Raw genomic sequence first — 15231 nt, forward strand, 5'->3', positions numbered from 1 at the left:
CTACACTCCAGCCTGGGCAACACAGTGAGACTCCATCTCAAAAACAAACAAACAAAAGAAACCTTACAGGAGAGTCCATATCAAAATATTCTACAAGTAGAAAGCAGTGACTTGGCCTAATGACCTTCCTTAATCCCCCATGGTTAGGTGCTCTGTGGAAATGGAACAGGCCAACCTCCCATAATTAATGGCACACCCTCCTTTCCTGCAGCTAATAGGATTATTAAAATTGGTTTCTAATTTTATTTCACTTAGAAAATTCCACAGCTAGAGGCTCATGTGCAACAACAGTTGGGCAACAACAGGAGCCTATTTTCTATAAATCTGTCACAGTTGCAGAGTTCTAAACTTTGCACTATATCTAATATAATAATCAGTCTCAACTTTTTTTTTTTTTTTTTTGAAATGGAGTCTTGCTCTGTCGCCCAGGCTGGAGTGCAGTGGCGAGAACTCAGCTCACTGCAACCTCCACCTCCCGGGTTCAAGCAATTTTCTACCTCAGCCTCCCAAGTACCTGGGATTACAGGTGCCCAACACCACACCCGGCTAATTTTTATATTTTTAGTGGAGATGGAGTTTCTCCATCTTGGCCAGGCTGGTCTTGAACTCCTGACCTCATGATCCACCCACCTCAGCGTCCCAAAGTGCTGGGATTACAGGCGTCAGCCACCGCGCCAGGCTCAGTTTCAACTTGTTAAGGAACTCTAAGCAGGAAGCCATTAGCCTGCAGTTGTTTCTGTACCCTGAACTCACGCAAAAGAAAACTGAAAATGACCTTAGAGGCTATTTAGTTCTGAATGAGTTTCAGCCTTTCACAGACAGCCAACCAGCCTATTGGCTACATAGAAACCTCTCACTGGAACATACCCAAATGAGGCAAATGCCTAACTGTAGCCAACTGAGTAACTTCTTGACTTCTGCTACAAAAGCTCATTGCCCACACCCATGAGCAGCTCTCTGACCCTCCACTGTCAGATGCATGGATCCTTTAATGCTCAAGAAACCCGAAGTTTATCTTGTTTCAAGTTTTCTTTTAACAAACTTGACAAAATACAGTACAGTATGCAGAGAAACAAAGCATTCCAAGCCCTAATAGAAACCTGAACTAATCAGATCAAGAAATAGAAAATCAGCACCAGGGATTTCCAAACAGAAAGCCAAACAAGGCGTTTCTGGGGGAAGATGGCAAGATGAAAATAAATCACAGCATTTTCCTCCTCTGACACATAATAAAATACATTTTTATTTTTGACGCAGAATCTCACTCTGCCACCTAGGCTGGAGTACAGTGGTATCATCTTGGCTCACTGCAACCTCTGCCTCCCAGGTTCAAGCAATTATCCTGTCTCAGCTTCCCAAGTAGCTGGGATTACAGGTGTGCACCACAATGCCCAGCTAATTTTTGTATATTTAGTAGAAATGCGGTGTCACCATTTTGCCCAGGCTAGTCTGGAACTCCTGATCTCAGGTTATCTCCCTGCCTCTGCCTCCCAAAGTGAGGATATTACACATGTAAGCCACCATGCCCAGCCTAAAATACATTTTTTAAAACATGTCAAATAGCAAAATCTACCAAGAATGAAAAAAAGCTTTGGAAAGAGAAAAAAAATCTGTGAAACAGCAAAATAAGAAAAGGGATTGTAAACTCAAAGCCCCGGTGGTCCTGGGGGAAAAACTCCAGACAGCTGAGGAGGAAAGAGACTCAGCACTAGAGCTGCTCCTGACCCTCACAACGGGAAGTTGACAGGATCTCAGACCTCCCACCAATGTTCCAAATCTGCAGGAAGTAAAACGCACAGATATTCTTATCTTGTTCCCGTCTCTGGCTAAGAGGCAGTAGAAACAGCAGCTGGGAAGAAATGGATGAAAGAGAAGACAGCAACGGAACTGAGCCTCTCTGATGGAAGTGAAGCATAATGGGCCACAATGAATTGGGAATGAAAAATTATTCCCCACTACAGGGCACCAATCCAGAGCCTAGAATGAAAGACACTCCCCCTCAGTTAGATGGTAGAAAGCTTCTCAAGTCAGTTAACAAAAATCCAAGAAGTACTGTATATTTTTAAATACCTACAAGGGACTGGGCACAGTGGCTCACACCTGTAATCTCCGCACTTTGGGAGGCAGAGGCAAGTGGATCACTTGAGCTCAGGAGTTCAAGACCAACCTGGCCAACATGGCAAAACCCCATATCTACTAAAAACTCAAAAAATTAGCCGGATGTGGTGGCATGCGCCTGCACACACAGCTACTTGGAAGGCTGGGGCACAAGAATCACTTGAACCTGGGAGGCGGAGGTTGCAGTGAGCCAAGATCGCACCACTGCATTCCAGCCTGGGAGACAGAGCTGAGACTCCGTTTCAAACAAACAAACAAACAAAAAACAGCTAGAAGGGAATAAGTCAATGTTTCTATCATAAAGAAAAGACAAATATTTAAGGTGATGGATATCCTCATTACCCTGATTGGATCTTTATACATTATACAAATGCATTTAATAATCATACAAATGCATTCAATTATCACATGTACACTGAAAATATGTACATCAGTTACATACCAATTAAATCATACCAATTAAATAAAATAATTTTTTTTAAGTGAAGACAGAGCAGAGCCCAGACAGCATCACTGTACTTATCTCAGTTTATCTCACCTCCCACCACTCCCTCAGGAAAACTGGCTAGAACCTGTTTGAGATTCAGAAGAAAGAGGATAATCTCCCACACTAGGGAGAGCTGCCTAAGCATGAGAAAGATGAAAGAAACAGTTTGGGAACTATATAACGTATTAGAGAAGAAATAATGTAACCTAAGACGCATAAATTAATTTATTACATGAAACATGTGAGGCTGGGCACAGTGGCTCACGCCTGTAATCCCAACACTTTGGGAGGTTGAGGCAGGCAGATCACTTGAGGTCAGGAGTTCGAGACCAGCCTGTCCAATACAGTGAAACTCCAGCTCTACCAAAAATACAAAAATTAGCTGGGCACAGTAGCATGTGCCTGTAATCCCAGCTACTTGGGAGGCTGAGACAGGAGAATCTCTTGAAGCTGGGAGGTAGAGGTTTCAGTGAGCCTGGGCGACAGACTACAACTGTGTCTCTATTTAAAAAATAAAAAATAAAAAAAGAATTAACCAACAACTGTACTTCTAAGTATTCATCCATTTCATCCATGAAAAAATGTCCATATAAAGACTTATACATGAATGTTCACAGCAAATTTACTTGTTGTAGCCAAAATCTGGAAACAACCAAAATGTCAACAAGTCAATGAATGAATAAACTGTAATAAATTCATATATCAGTACTCAGAAATAAAAAGGAATGAATTACTGCTGTAACAATCATACAGACAAATTTCAAAAATACTATGATGAAATCAGACACTAAACAATACTACTATATGAGTCCATTTATATGAAGCTCTAGAAAAAACAAATCAAATCAGAGTAACAGAATGTAGATCAGCGGCGGCCTATGGAGATTCACTGAGAAGGGTTATAATGAACTTTGAGGGTGACAGAAATCTTCTACCTCCACACAGGTTGCAGTTAACGTGGGTGTAGAAATTTGTCAAAACTCTTCAAAATGTACGCCTAAAAACAGGTGTACTTTACTGTTATATATTATACCTCCATGAGGTTGACTTTTTTTTTAACGATGGGGAGAGGAGTTTGTAAGATGCTGAAAGTAGATGGTAGGAATATGAATGACTATTCTCTTTTTCTTTGTATTTTTCTGTTTTTTCAAACTCCTCTCCCTGACCATTTAAAACAAATCTAAAGCAAACTGTAGTAAAAGTACTTTAACTATCAGATCATTTCATCCTTCAAAAAGAAAATATAGTTAGCTTTTCTCCAGATTATGTACCTAATCTGTTCTGCTTCCTAATATAATTTTTTACAAGTTCTTACATGTATTTCAACAGCTTTTCGAACTCCTCAAAAAACTGTGATCTAAATTGATCTAAAATAAATTGTTTTTTTATTTTGTTTTGTTGTGTTGTGTTGTTAGAGACAGCATCTTGCTGTTACCCACGCTGGAGTGCAGTGGTGCGATCTCGGCTCACTGCAACCTCCACCTCCCGGGTTCAAGTGATTCTCCTGCCTCAGTCTCCCGAGTAGCTGGGATTACATGTGCATGCCACCACGCCCAGCTAATTTTTGTATTTTTAGTAGAGTCGGGGTTTCACCACGCTGGCCAGGCTGGTCTCAACTCCTGACGTCAAGTGATCCGCCCTCCCTGGCCTCCCAAAGTGCTGGGATTACAGGCATCAGCCACTGTACCCAGCCACCTTGACCTAAATTATCTTACTTAATCTTTACAACAACCCTAAGACATAGCCAGGTCACATTTTATCCTCACACTGTGAACTTAATATGTCTGCAAAATTTTATTTGAAAGTATCATTGGGCAGGGTATGGTGGCTCATGCCTGTAATCCCAGCACTTTGGGAGACAGAGGTAGGCAGATGGCTTGAACCCAGAATTCGAGACCAGCCTGGGCAACACGGTAAAACCCATCTCTATGAAAAATACAAAAAATATTAACTGGGCATGGTGGCTTGTGCCTATAGTCCCAGCTAGTCAGAAGGCTTAGGTGGGAAGGTCACCTGGGCTTGGGAAAGTCGAGGCTGAAGTGATCACTCCGGCCTGGGTAACAGAGTGAGGCTTTGTCTCAAAAAAAAAAAAAAAAAAACTATCATTGAATTTTAGTAATTTTTAAACATAGTACAACCACAGGATTCTATTTTTGTGTGACCCTTTCTCTGCAAAAAAATTTAAAAATTCGCCAGGCATGGTGGTGCACACCTGCAGTCCTAGCTACTAGGGAGGCTGAGGCAGGAGGATCACTTGAGCCTAGAAGTTGGAGACCAGCCTGGGCAACCTAGAGAGACCCCGTCTCTTTTGAAAACAAAAAAATTCTCAGATAAAAAGGATAACAGGCTGGGTGCGATGGCTCATGCCTGTAATCCCAGCAATCTGGGAGGCTGAGGTAGGCAGATCGCCTAAGGTCAGGAGTTCGAGAAAACCTTGACCAACACAGCAAGACTCCATCTCTACTAAAACTACAAAATTTCAGCTGGGGTGGGTAGGTGGGGAGGTTGGAAAAAAAAAATTTCAGCTGGGCACGCTGGCTCACGCCTATAATTCCAGAACTCTGGGAAGCCAAGGCAGGTGGATAACTTGAGGTCAGGAGTTCAAGACCAGCCTGGCCAACACAGTGAAACCCCTCTACTAAAAATATAAAAATTAGCCCAGCATGGTGGCATGTACCTGTAATCCCAGCTATTTGGAAGGCTGAGGTAGAAAAATCATTTGAACCAGGGAAAAAGAGGTTGCAGTGACACCAGATTGCACCACTGCTCTCCAGCCTGGATGACAATGTGAAACTCCATCTCAAAAATAAAATAAAATAAAATAAAATAGAAATACAAAAATTAGCCAGGCGTGGCAGCAGGCGCCTATAGTCCCAGCTACTTAGGAGACTGAGGCAAAAGAATCAATTGAACCCAGCAGGCAGAAGTTCAGTGAGCAGAGATCATGTCCCTGAATCTAGCTTGGATGACAGAGCAAGACTCCATCTGAAAAAAAAAATTAATAATAAAAAGTAAAAAGGATAGTAATAATATATACTGAGCATTATTATCAAGAGATGGATGATGAGATGTTGAGCTAATATATTTATTATTTTAACAAAAAAAATGTTCTCAAATTCTAACCATCAAGACCTTAAAACAATGGTAGAGACATTTATTTAATAGTGGAGTTACATACCTGACAACATACTAAGAAAATGAAGAGTGTTATTGCAGTCCATAGAACCTTCTCTCTAAACTGGATCTGAACAACAAAATATAAGGAATGATCAATCAAAGCCAAGAAACAGCACATTTTTCTTCGGCGGGGGTCAGGATTTTTGAGCTTCTTCTTTGGGTCCTAATTATCAGAAGCTGGAAATGTCCACATGTGTTATAGAGCAAGCATTTTGGTTTATTTGGTACAAAGTTTAATAGACATTCCATCCTCTCTCATACACACACACACACACACACACACACACACACACACACACACACACGTACACATGCTTCTTGATGACTGGATAAAGATATGCTATATATAAATAATGAAATATAGGCCAGGCACAGTGGCTCATGCCTATAATCCCAGCACTTTGGGGGGCTGAGGTAGGTGGATCACCTGAGGTCAGGAATTTGAGACCAGCCCGATCAACATGGAGAAACCCCCACCTCTACTAAAAATACAAAATTAGCTGGGCCTAGTGGCACATGCCTATAATCCTAGCTACTCCCGGAGGCCGAGGCAGAAGAATCGCTTGAGCCTGGGAGGCGACAGTTGTGGGGAGCCGAGATTGCGCCACTGAACTCCAGCCTGGGTGACAAGAGCAAAACTCCGTCCCCCTCAAAAAAAGAAATACTTTTGAGCCATGAAAAGGAATGAAATCATGCTGTCCCTGACAGTAACATGGATGGAACTGGAGGAGGTTATCTTCAGTGAAACAGCTCAGAAGCAGAAAATCAAACACTGTGGGTTCTCACTTAAAAGTGGGAGCTAGGCCAGGCAAGGTGGCTCACATCTGTAATCCCAGCACTTTGGGAAGTCAAGGCGGGCGGATCACAAGGCCAGGAAATCAAGACCATCCTGGCCAACATGGTGAAACCCCGTCTCTACTGAAAATACAAAAATTAGCGGGGTGTGGTGGCACATGCCTGTAATCCCAGCTACTCAGGAGGCTGAGGCAGGAGAATTGCTTGAACCCAGAAGGCGGAGGTTGAAGTGAGCTGAGATTGCGCCACTGCACTCCAGTCTGGTGCCTGGCGATGGAGCGAGACTGTCTCAAAAAAAAAAAAAAAAAAGTGGGAGCTAAACAATGAGTCCATATGGACATAGGATGTGGAATGATAGTCACTGGATGGAGATTCAAAGGGCACAAGGTGGCAGCAAGAGATGGATGATGAGAAATCACTTCATGGGTACAACGTACGTTACTTGGGTGATGGATACACTAATACCGCTACACAATACATCCACGTAACAAAACTGCCCTTGGGCTACTTAAATTATACAAATTTAAAAAGAGAAAGAAACAAGTTCTAAAAAATTAAACTTTCTTATATTTATATTTTTTTAATCTTCTTTTACTGAGGGAAGAATTTCGAAATCTAGATTTTTCAGTTTCTCTTTCACTTCAAAATTTTTACCTGAAATATTTTGATTTTATATACATATTTTTTAACTTAAGTTCTGGGATACATGTGCTGAAGGTGCAAGTTTGTTACATAGATATGCATGTGCCATGGTGGTTTGCTGCACCTACCAACTTGTCATCTAGGTTTCAAGCTCCACATGCATTAGGTATTTGTCCTAACGCTGTCCCTCCCTTTCCTCCCTACCCCTCGACAGACCCTGGTGTGTGATGTTCCCTTCCCTGTGTCCATGTGTTCTCATTGTTCAGCTCCCACTTATGAGTAACAACAGGCAGTGTTTGGTTTTTGAAACAGCAAATTTAAAGCACAAATCCACATGAAAATGCAACTAATGTCCCCCATCTTGACATGGAATTATTCACTCTTAAATGTCCCTTTCTGAAGTACCGTCTTAGGTAGATTTCTCTTTAAATGTCCCTTTCACCTTAGTAGCAGGTACAACAAACTGCTGAACTTCCTGAATACAAGTTTCTTTACTTTTCATAAAAAAGGTAATTTAAATACAGGCAGTTCTCATCTGCATTGTATGGTGTTAAATGAAACTGAAAAGGAAGCAAAGCAAAACAGATCCAATGTGCATGTGACTCAGTAAACACTGCACTGTGCAAAGGTAGACCTGCTTGTGATGGTGGCACATGAATATTTTACAGACTGCAAAGCTAGGGTTTCTCAAGATGCCTTAAATGTAAATGGAACAACTATTTTTACAATCTCAAAGCAATGAAAAAAAAACCTCTATTTATTTTTTTTTCTTTCTTTTTTTGTGTGAACCTAAAAAAAACCTCTAAATAAAATAGGAAGTTTAAAATTTTTTTACCTATCTTTACGTCCCTATTCCTATTAGTTTGATGAGAAACTGAAAGTATAAAGAATTTCTAGAAATTGGCCAATCTGGATTAATAGTATTTCCAGAATTAAAATACCTTAACTCTGAAAGTCTGCAATGATGGAAGAAGTATTTGACCCAGTCACAATTATCTTCTGAATGCATTCCTGTCATTTTTCTCTCCAATGAATGAATCAAGAAATGGGAGGTACATATATGCACAAATGCAATTCATTTACATAAAACAGCTGTACTCATCAAAACCTATCCAGCAGACTGGGTTACTTCTAGCCCAGTGGTCACATCATTAGCAAGGACAATATACACCCTACACTACAGGAATTATACAGGATCACTGCAGACAGGAGAATACTGTCTTCACTAACACACAGGCCAAAGAAACACTTAGTTTGGAAATGCCACAACTTAAAGAACAGTCATTTCTGAAAGCATGAGATAACCTATCTAGATTTAAACAGGTTTACATTAGTTTTATTCACTCTGTGCCTCTTGCCAGGAGGATGAGCAGCAACAGTTTGCATATTACCAACAGAGAAGGACTGAAGAAAGGAAATGAATCTTGCTGGTTTAGCAGGATAAGTCCTTGCTATATTATTAAAATATTATACTTACTTTCCTTTCCGGTTTCTGAATTTCCGGTAGAACTGCACAGAAAGGTTTGATAACTTCTAAAAATTTGACTGTAAAAAGAAAAAGAATAAACGTCCCTATTATTATAAAGTTAAAAAAAGATGTATCTTTCTAGAGAATCAAACACAAATATTCTCTTTCACCAGCAATTCACCCCATCCTTACAGCCCAAAATTAAATAATCATACTGCTCTCCATTTCAAATGATATATAAAGAAAGAGATAGAATTAAAGGCACAAAAAAGCCCAAATGGTTTGATGGCTAGTCAGTAGGAACAATGGCATCCAAGCATCCTTTTTCTAGAACTTTGCGTCCTCACACTTGTATCCAATCATTTTATACATACAGAAAGGGAGTGGTTCAAAGGGCATCACGACGTCCAAAGAGAGCAAATCCACTCTACTGTGGTACCCATCAGACAATGCATGACAGAAGAAAACAGGTGTCAGACAAGGAAGACAGGAGGGTACCCTGTACTCTTAGGAAGTACAACAGGAAATGGGCTTAATCTGCAGAACTGACTTAAACAACTGAAAGATACCGAAATGTGTAAGTCACAAAAAATTACAGAATCATTTCCTATAGTTAACTTTTATTTTTTGAGATGGAGTCTTGCTGTGTTGCTCAGGCCAGAGTACAGTGGCATGATCTCAGCTTGCCGCAACCTCTGCCTCCCATGTTCAATCGATTCTCCTGCCTCAGCCTCCCGAGTAGCTGGGATTACAGGTGCCCACTACCACTCCCAGCTAATTTTTGTATTTTCACTAAAGATGGGATTTCACCATGGTGGCCAGGCTGGTCTGAAACTCCTGACCCCAAACGATCCTCCCACCTCAGCCTCCCAAAGTACTGAGACTACAGGACTTTGACTAGGCCTTTCTGAGTTGATGTCATGATAGAGGCTGAAATTTGGGTTTATGAAACTGTTTTTGGCATAGACTTTTCTAATCACATTAGGTCTAGTAAAAGTGAAGCCAGATTTTGACTTGTGTGTAGGCTTGAGTGAGGAGATGAAAGATGGATTGCGGCTGGGTAGAAGCCTAGTATGTTAGAGAAGTTGAACCCATGGCACTCGGCCAGCCTATAGTTAACTTTTTAAAGTATGTAATCTCTGCTTCACATTTCATTGCCTGGTTACTCTCCCAGGTAATGCCAGAGTACTTGCTTATGTAAAATAATCAGCCCAGATAATTTACAATTACATTTCATCAGAAAGTATTGTTTTCCCAGACTACTCTTACAGTATATAAAGGTAAGATAAAGAAAGGTTCTTTAAGGATAGACGCCATCTTCTGGGATGGCTTAAGTCAAGTCCTGATGGAGAACTGGAGGGTGAAGATGACAATCTCTCAAGTTTCTGTCCTTTGCCAAAGGGTCTGCAATGTGGAGAAAGACAAGCCACAGCCAGCTATTAGTTAGGCTCTTCGGCTCTTCCTCCCCTACAGACACCGGATTCTGGGCCAGGCACAGCGGCTCACGCCTGTAATCCCAACACTTTGGGAGGCTGAGGTAGGCGGATCTCCTGAGTTCAGGAGTTCAAGACCAGCTTGACCAAAATGTAGAAACTTCATCTCTACTAAAAAAAAAAAAAAAAAATACAAAATTAGCCAGGTGTGGTGGGCACTTGTAGTCCCAACTACTTGGGAGGCTAAGGCAGGAGAATTGCTTGAAGCTGGGAGGCAGAGGCTGCTATAAGCCGAGATCGCACCATTGCACTCCAGCCTGGGCAACAAGAGCAAAATTCCCACTCAAAAACAAACAAACAAACAAACAAAAACCTGGATTCTGTATACTAACATCCCAAAACTGTCTTAAAGCTGATGTGATTACATTTCCACAGTTAGCCTAAAGTTGACTATATTACCTTTTTAAAAAAAGTATACAAATGACGGCAGTCATTGATGTTTGTTTTTCTTCTGAGATGGAGTTTCGCTCTGTCGTTCAGGCTGGAAGGCAGTGGCACAATCTCGGCTCACTGCAACCTCCGCCTCCTGGGTTCGAGTGATTCTCCTGGCTTAGCCTCCTGAGGAGCTGGGATTACAGGCGCCCACCACCACGCCCAGTTAATTTTTATATTTTAAGTAGAGACGGAGTTTCACCATGTTGGCCAGGCTGGTTTCAAACTCCTGACCTCGGGTATTCCACCTTCCTTGGCCTCCCAAAGTGCTGGGATTATAAGCGTGAGCCACTGCGCCCTGCCACTCACTGATGTTTTACAAAAGAATTCACTAATTTTCATGAGCAGATGTTTGCTACCCAAGTACTATTAGGTTTATGCAAAAGTAACTGCGGTTTTTGAAAAGTAACTGAAAACCGCAATTACTCTTGCAGCAACCTAATATTCTGGACTATCTGGAAAGTAAATCTGAATTATGAAAGCATTGATCGCTAACGCAAAACAAGTATCAATCACATCAGGAGAGTTCCTAGAACCTCGCCAACCCTTTTCCCTCCCACCTCAATCCAAGCTACTGTCTCAGACTCCTTGACATTTTATGATCATCTGTAAACGGTATTCACGTTCAAGCAGAGCTTCTGGCTGCCCCCTGTTTATCCTTGTGATGCAGAATTTTGCCAAGGGTCTCTCCTACTCCCGTTCTAATTTCCCCCAAATGTCCACTAGTTGGCTAATGGGTGCCCTGCTTTGGTATGAGTGACCCATTCATCCAACGAACATCTTCACAGTCATGCAAGCAGCTACTTGCACATATGTGGGGTAGCGTATTAGGGGAAGACCCTGAAATGCATTCCTATAACATAAGGCCTTGTCCGTAAGGCTATGCAACCTTACAGTGTTCAGTAAACGCTACAGAAAGAACAGTTTAGGCAAAATGCTGTGCTACCAATGCACTCCTTTCCTCCCCTAAAACACACACCAGGCATCACTTTTTTTTTTAATTAAACGAGTTAGGGGAGCTTTATTCAACGCAACATGCCAAGGAAGGGTGATGGGGAAATAAAACTACGGGATTTCTTTAATTTAATTTCTGAAAAATTAAAAAGTGGTCCAGGTTCACCCGCTGCCCTAACTCCCTGCCCCCAAAACCAATGGCCTCCCAGCGCCATCCTCGCCCTCTAGCCAGCGCAAACTCCGGGCCTCCGGGTCCCGGTACCCGCCAGGCAAGGCCTCGCACGCATGGGGGAGCCTCGACTGAGGCCCCTGGCCCGCGCCCTCCGCGGCGGCCCGTAACGGCCCGCGCATCCCCGGCCCGCACGACCCTGAGAGACCGCCGGCCCCACCGCCCGCAGCCCAGGCGGGGCCTGCATTCCCGGCCACAGCCCCGCTCCAGCCGCCGCTACTCACTGCCCATGGCGGCTGCTGGGGAGGCCCGGGGGAAACCGCTGCCTCTGCGCTGACTTAGCTCGGCTCCCGCGGCTCGGGCCTCGGTGCCGGCTACTGACGTGCTCCTGCCGGCCCCGCGCAGGCTCCGCCCCGCACCACGTGACCCGCGCGCCCGCCTGGCCCAGCCCCGCCCCCAGACCGGCCGTTGGCCGACATCCGCCACGTTGCCATGGTAACCGCGGGCGCTGCGGCAGGGCGAGCCGGGTCGCAGGGAGGCGGGGCTAGCACTCCTGGGGGCGGAGCTCGGGTGGGCAGCTGCTGGGCGTGGGAGCCGCGCAGAGGCCGAGTGGTCGTGCACTTAGTAGCCGACAGGCTTTCGTGACTCAGTGTGGAGAAGCTGCCGTTTCCTCGCGCGCCACAGCTGACCCAGACCTCCTGGGCACCCTTCGGGGAGGCCGCAATCCCGGAGCCGCCGGAGGAGCGCGGAGCTCACAGTTCCGGCCCCGAAGACTGGGGCTGAGCCGCTGAGAGCGGACGAGACCGAACCAATCTTACTTTGCCTCATTCTTATCTCTTGGAAGTCTGTAAAAATGTGTGACACGTCGTTGTGTATAGTTAAAAGCTATGAACGCTCCCGTCTCGACTTAAGCTGGTCTCCTCCATCTTCTCCAAAATACAGAGATAGGATCGTAAGCCTCCTACCGTTGAACAGTTTTCCTGTAGCCACTATTCTCTTTTTTTCTTATTTTTTGAAGAGCCAGTCTTGCTCTGTGGCTCAAGCTGGAATAGAGTGCAGTGGAGCAATCATAGCTCACTGCAGCCTCGAACTCCCCTCTCAGTTTCAAGTGCCCTTCCTGCCTCAGCCTCCCGAGTAGCTGGGACTAGCAGGCCTGCCCCCAAACCCAGCTAATTTTTGTATTTTTTGTAAAGATGCAGTCTTACTATGTTGCCCAGGCTAGTCTCGAATTCCTGAGCTCAAGCGATCCAGCTGCCTCGGCCTCCCAAGTGCTGGGATTACAGGCATGGGCCACCACAACCGGCCTCAAGAATGTGTTCTAATGTTCAGATCTATGTCCAAAAAATAAATTATATATTTCAGGGGGCTGAGCAATTTAGGTCCAGCTTGCATGGGTCTCTGCTATACTTGAGGTCATCTGGGACAGCCCCGGGGCTGGGGACTGGAATGATCGGATGGCTCCCTCACTCCCTAATCTGGCATTGGGTGCTAGCTGTCAGCTCCAGCACTCTCCAGATGGCTTCTCCAAGTGACCTGGGCTTCCTCACCACGTGGTAGCTGGGAGCCAAGGAATATCCTCAGCACTGAACCAGCATCTCTTTTACTGCATTGTGTTTGTAGAGGCAGCCACAAGTCCTAAGGACACCAACTCGAGGGGAGACTGGCAAGATTCTGGAAGAACATGTGGGATTCAAAATACTGCTGTGGGAATTTTTGGAAAATCCAATCTGCCACAGTAATAATCTCCCATCCTGTTAATTCATCCTTACCTCATTCTACTTTGTATTTTTTTTTTTTCTTTTTTTGAGACAAAGTCTCACTCTGTCACCCAGGCTGGAGTGCAATGGTGTGATCTTGGCTCACTACAACCTCTGCCTCCTGAGTTCAAGCGGATTCTCCCTGCCTCAGCCTCCCAAGTAGCTGGGATTACAGGCACCAGCCACCACGTCCAGCTAATTTTTGTATTTTTAGTAGAGACAGGGTTTCCCTATGTTAGCCAGGCTGGTCTCAAACTCCTGACCTCAGGTAATCCACCCGCCTCGGCCTCCCAAAGTGCTGGGATTTATGGGCGTGAGCCACCTAGCCCGGCCTGTAGTAGTCATTTTTATACTTGCCTAATCTCCTCTGCTATGCAGTAAACTTCAAGATAGAGTGCGCATTCTTACTTTTTCTACCATGTACACTCTCCTACAAAATGATTGACTGAAGTGCAGTTTTGACACTAAATTAAGAGCTAATTTCATGAATGCAATATTCTTTCAATAAAGATGCACTAAATTCCAGCCTGGGCAACACAGTGAGACCATGTCTCTACAAAAGGTAAAGAAAAACAAAAATTAGCCAGGCATGGTGGCTTGCACCTGTTGTCCCAGCTTGTCAGGAGGCCTCAGGAGGATGACTTGTGCCCTGCATGCAGAGGTTGCAGTGAGCTGAAATCACACCACTGCATTCCAGCAGTGGGGGAGTTGGGGGGGTGGGGGAGATGCACTAAATTGAAAATATCACAGAAGGTGAAGCCTGTCCTGTGCCTCTTTTAGTGCCCATTTCTGGGATAGTTCCATGTTTCAAGTAAGAGCCTGGGAATGAGTTTTGATACTCTGGATAAACTTTGTGAATAACCCTTCCACCATTCTTTTTTTTTTTTTTTTTTTTTGGGGACGGAATTTCGCTCTTTTTTCCAGGCTGGAGTGCAATGGCACGATCTCGGCTCACCGCAACCTCCGCCTCCTGGGTTCAGGCAATTCTCCTGCCTCAGCCTCCTGAGTAGCTGGGATTACAGGCACGTGCCACCATGCCCAGCTAATTTTTTGTATTTTTAGTAGAGACGGGGTTTCACCGTGTTGACCAGGATGGTCTTGATCTCTTGACCTCGTGATTCACCCGCCTCGGCCTCCCAAAGTGCTGGGATTACAGGCTTAAGCCACCGCGCCCAGTGTTTTTTTTTCTTTTTGAAATGGAGTCTCACCCTGTCGCCAGGATGGACAGAGGATGCAGTGAGCTGAGTGGCCAATCTCAGCTCACTGCAACCTCTGCCTCCCAGGTTCAAGCCATTCTCCCACCTCAGCCTCCCGAGTAGCTGAGATTACAGGCACATGCCACTTCACCCGACTAATTTTTGTATTTTTAGTAGAGACAGCGTTTCACCAAGTTTGCCAGGCTGGTCTTGAACTCCTGACCTCAAGTGAACTGCCTGACTCGGCCTCCTAAAGTGCTGGGATTACAGGCATGAGCCACTGTGCCCGACCCCCCACGATTCTTTCTACCACCACATGCCACCCAAGACTTTTCCTCGTTTAACTGCAATGTGCCACCTAATCTACATCCATCTCGCTCTACCTTCATCTTTCATTGTTTTAGCACATCCAATAAGAAAATGTCTCTATGTATAAAATGCTTTGTTTTCTCAAATAGATTGTTAGCCCATTGAGGACAGTGGGCCACCCATTTGATCTTCTAGTTCTATGTATTTCTAAAGTCCATAAAAATGTCACATAGG

At 44.2% G+C, this 15231-nt stretch overlaps 1 protein-coding gene across 3 annotated transcripts in view; it reads right to left on the reverse strand.

The window, feature by feature from the left end:
* The window catches only part of SEC61A2 (SEC61 translocon subunit alpha 2), a 49695-nt gene extending 37528 nt beyond the window's left edge, over window positions 1–12167 (reverse strand). For all 3 annotated transcript variants that reach the window (XM_032244059.1, XM_032244060.1, XM_032244058.1), the window contains exons 1-3: window positions 12020–12167; window positions 8697–8764; window positions 5784–5849 (exon numbers count right to left, since the gene is read on the reverse strand). In XM_032244059.1, coding sequence (XP_032099950.1) covers window positions 5784–5849; window positions 8697–8764; window positions 12020–12026 — 141 coding nt within the window. In that variant the 5' untranslated portion in view covers window positions 12027–12167. The remainder of the gene's footprint in view (window positions 1–5783; window positions 5850–8696; window positions 8765–12019) is intronic.
* Between the last annotated feature and the right edge of the window lie 3064 nt (window positions 12168–15231).

Source organism: Sapajus apella, unplaced genomic scaffold (assembly GCF_009761245.1).
Source record: "Sapajus apella isolate SASKATOON/1434 unplaced genomic scaffold, GSC_monkey_1.0 scaffold53, whole genome shotgun sequence".
In the NCBI taxonomy this organism is placed as follows: domain Eukaryota; kingdom Metazoa; phylum Chordata; class Mammalia; order Primates; family Cebidae; genus Sapajus; species Sapajus apella.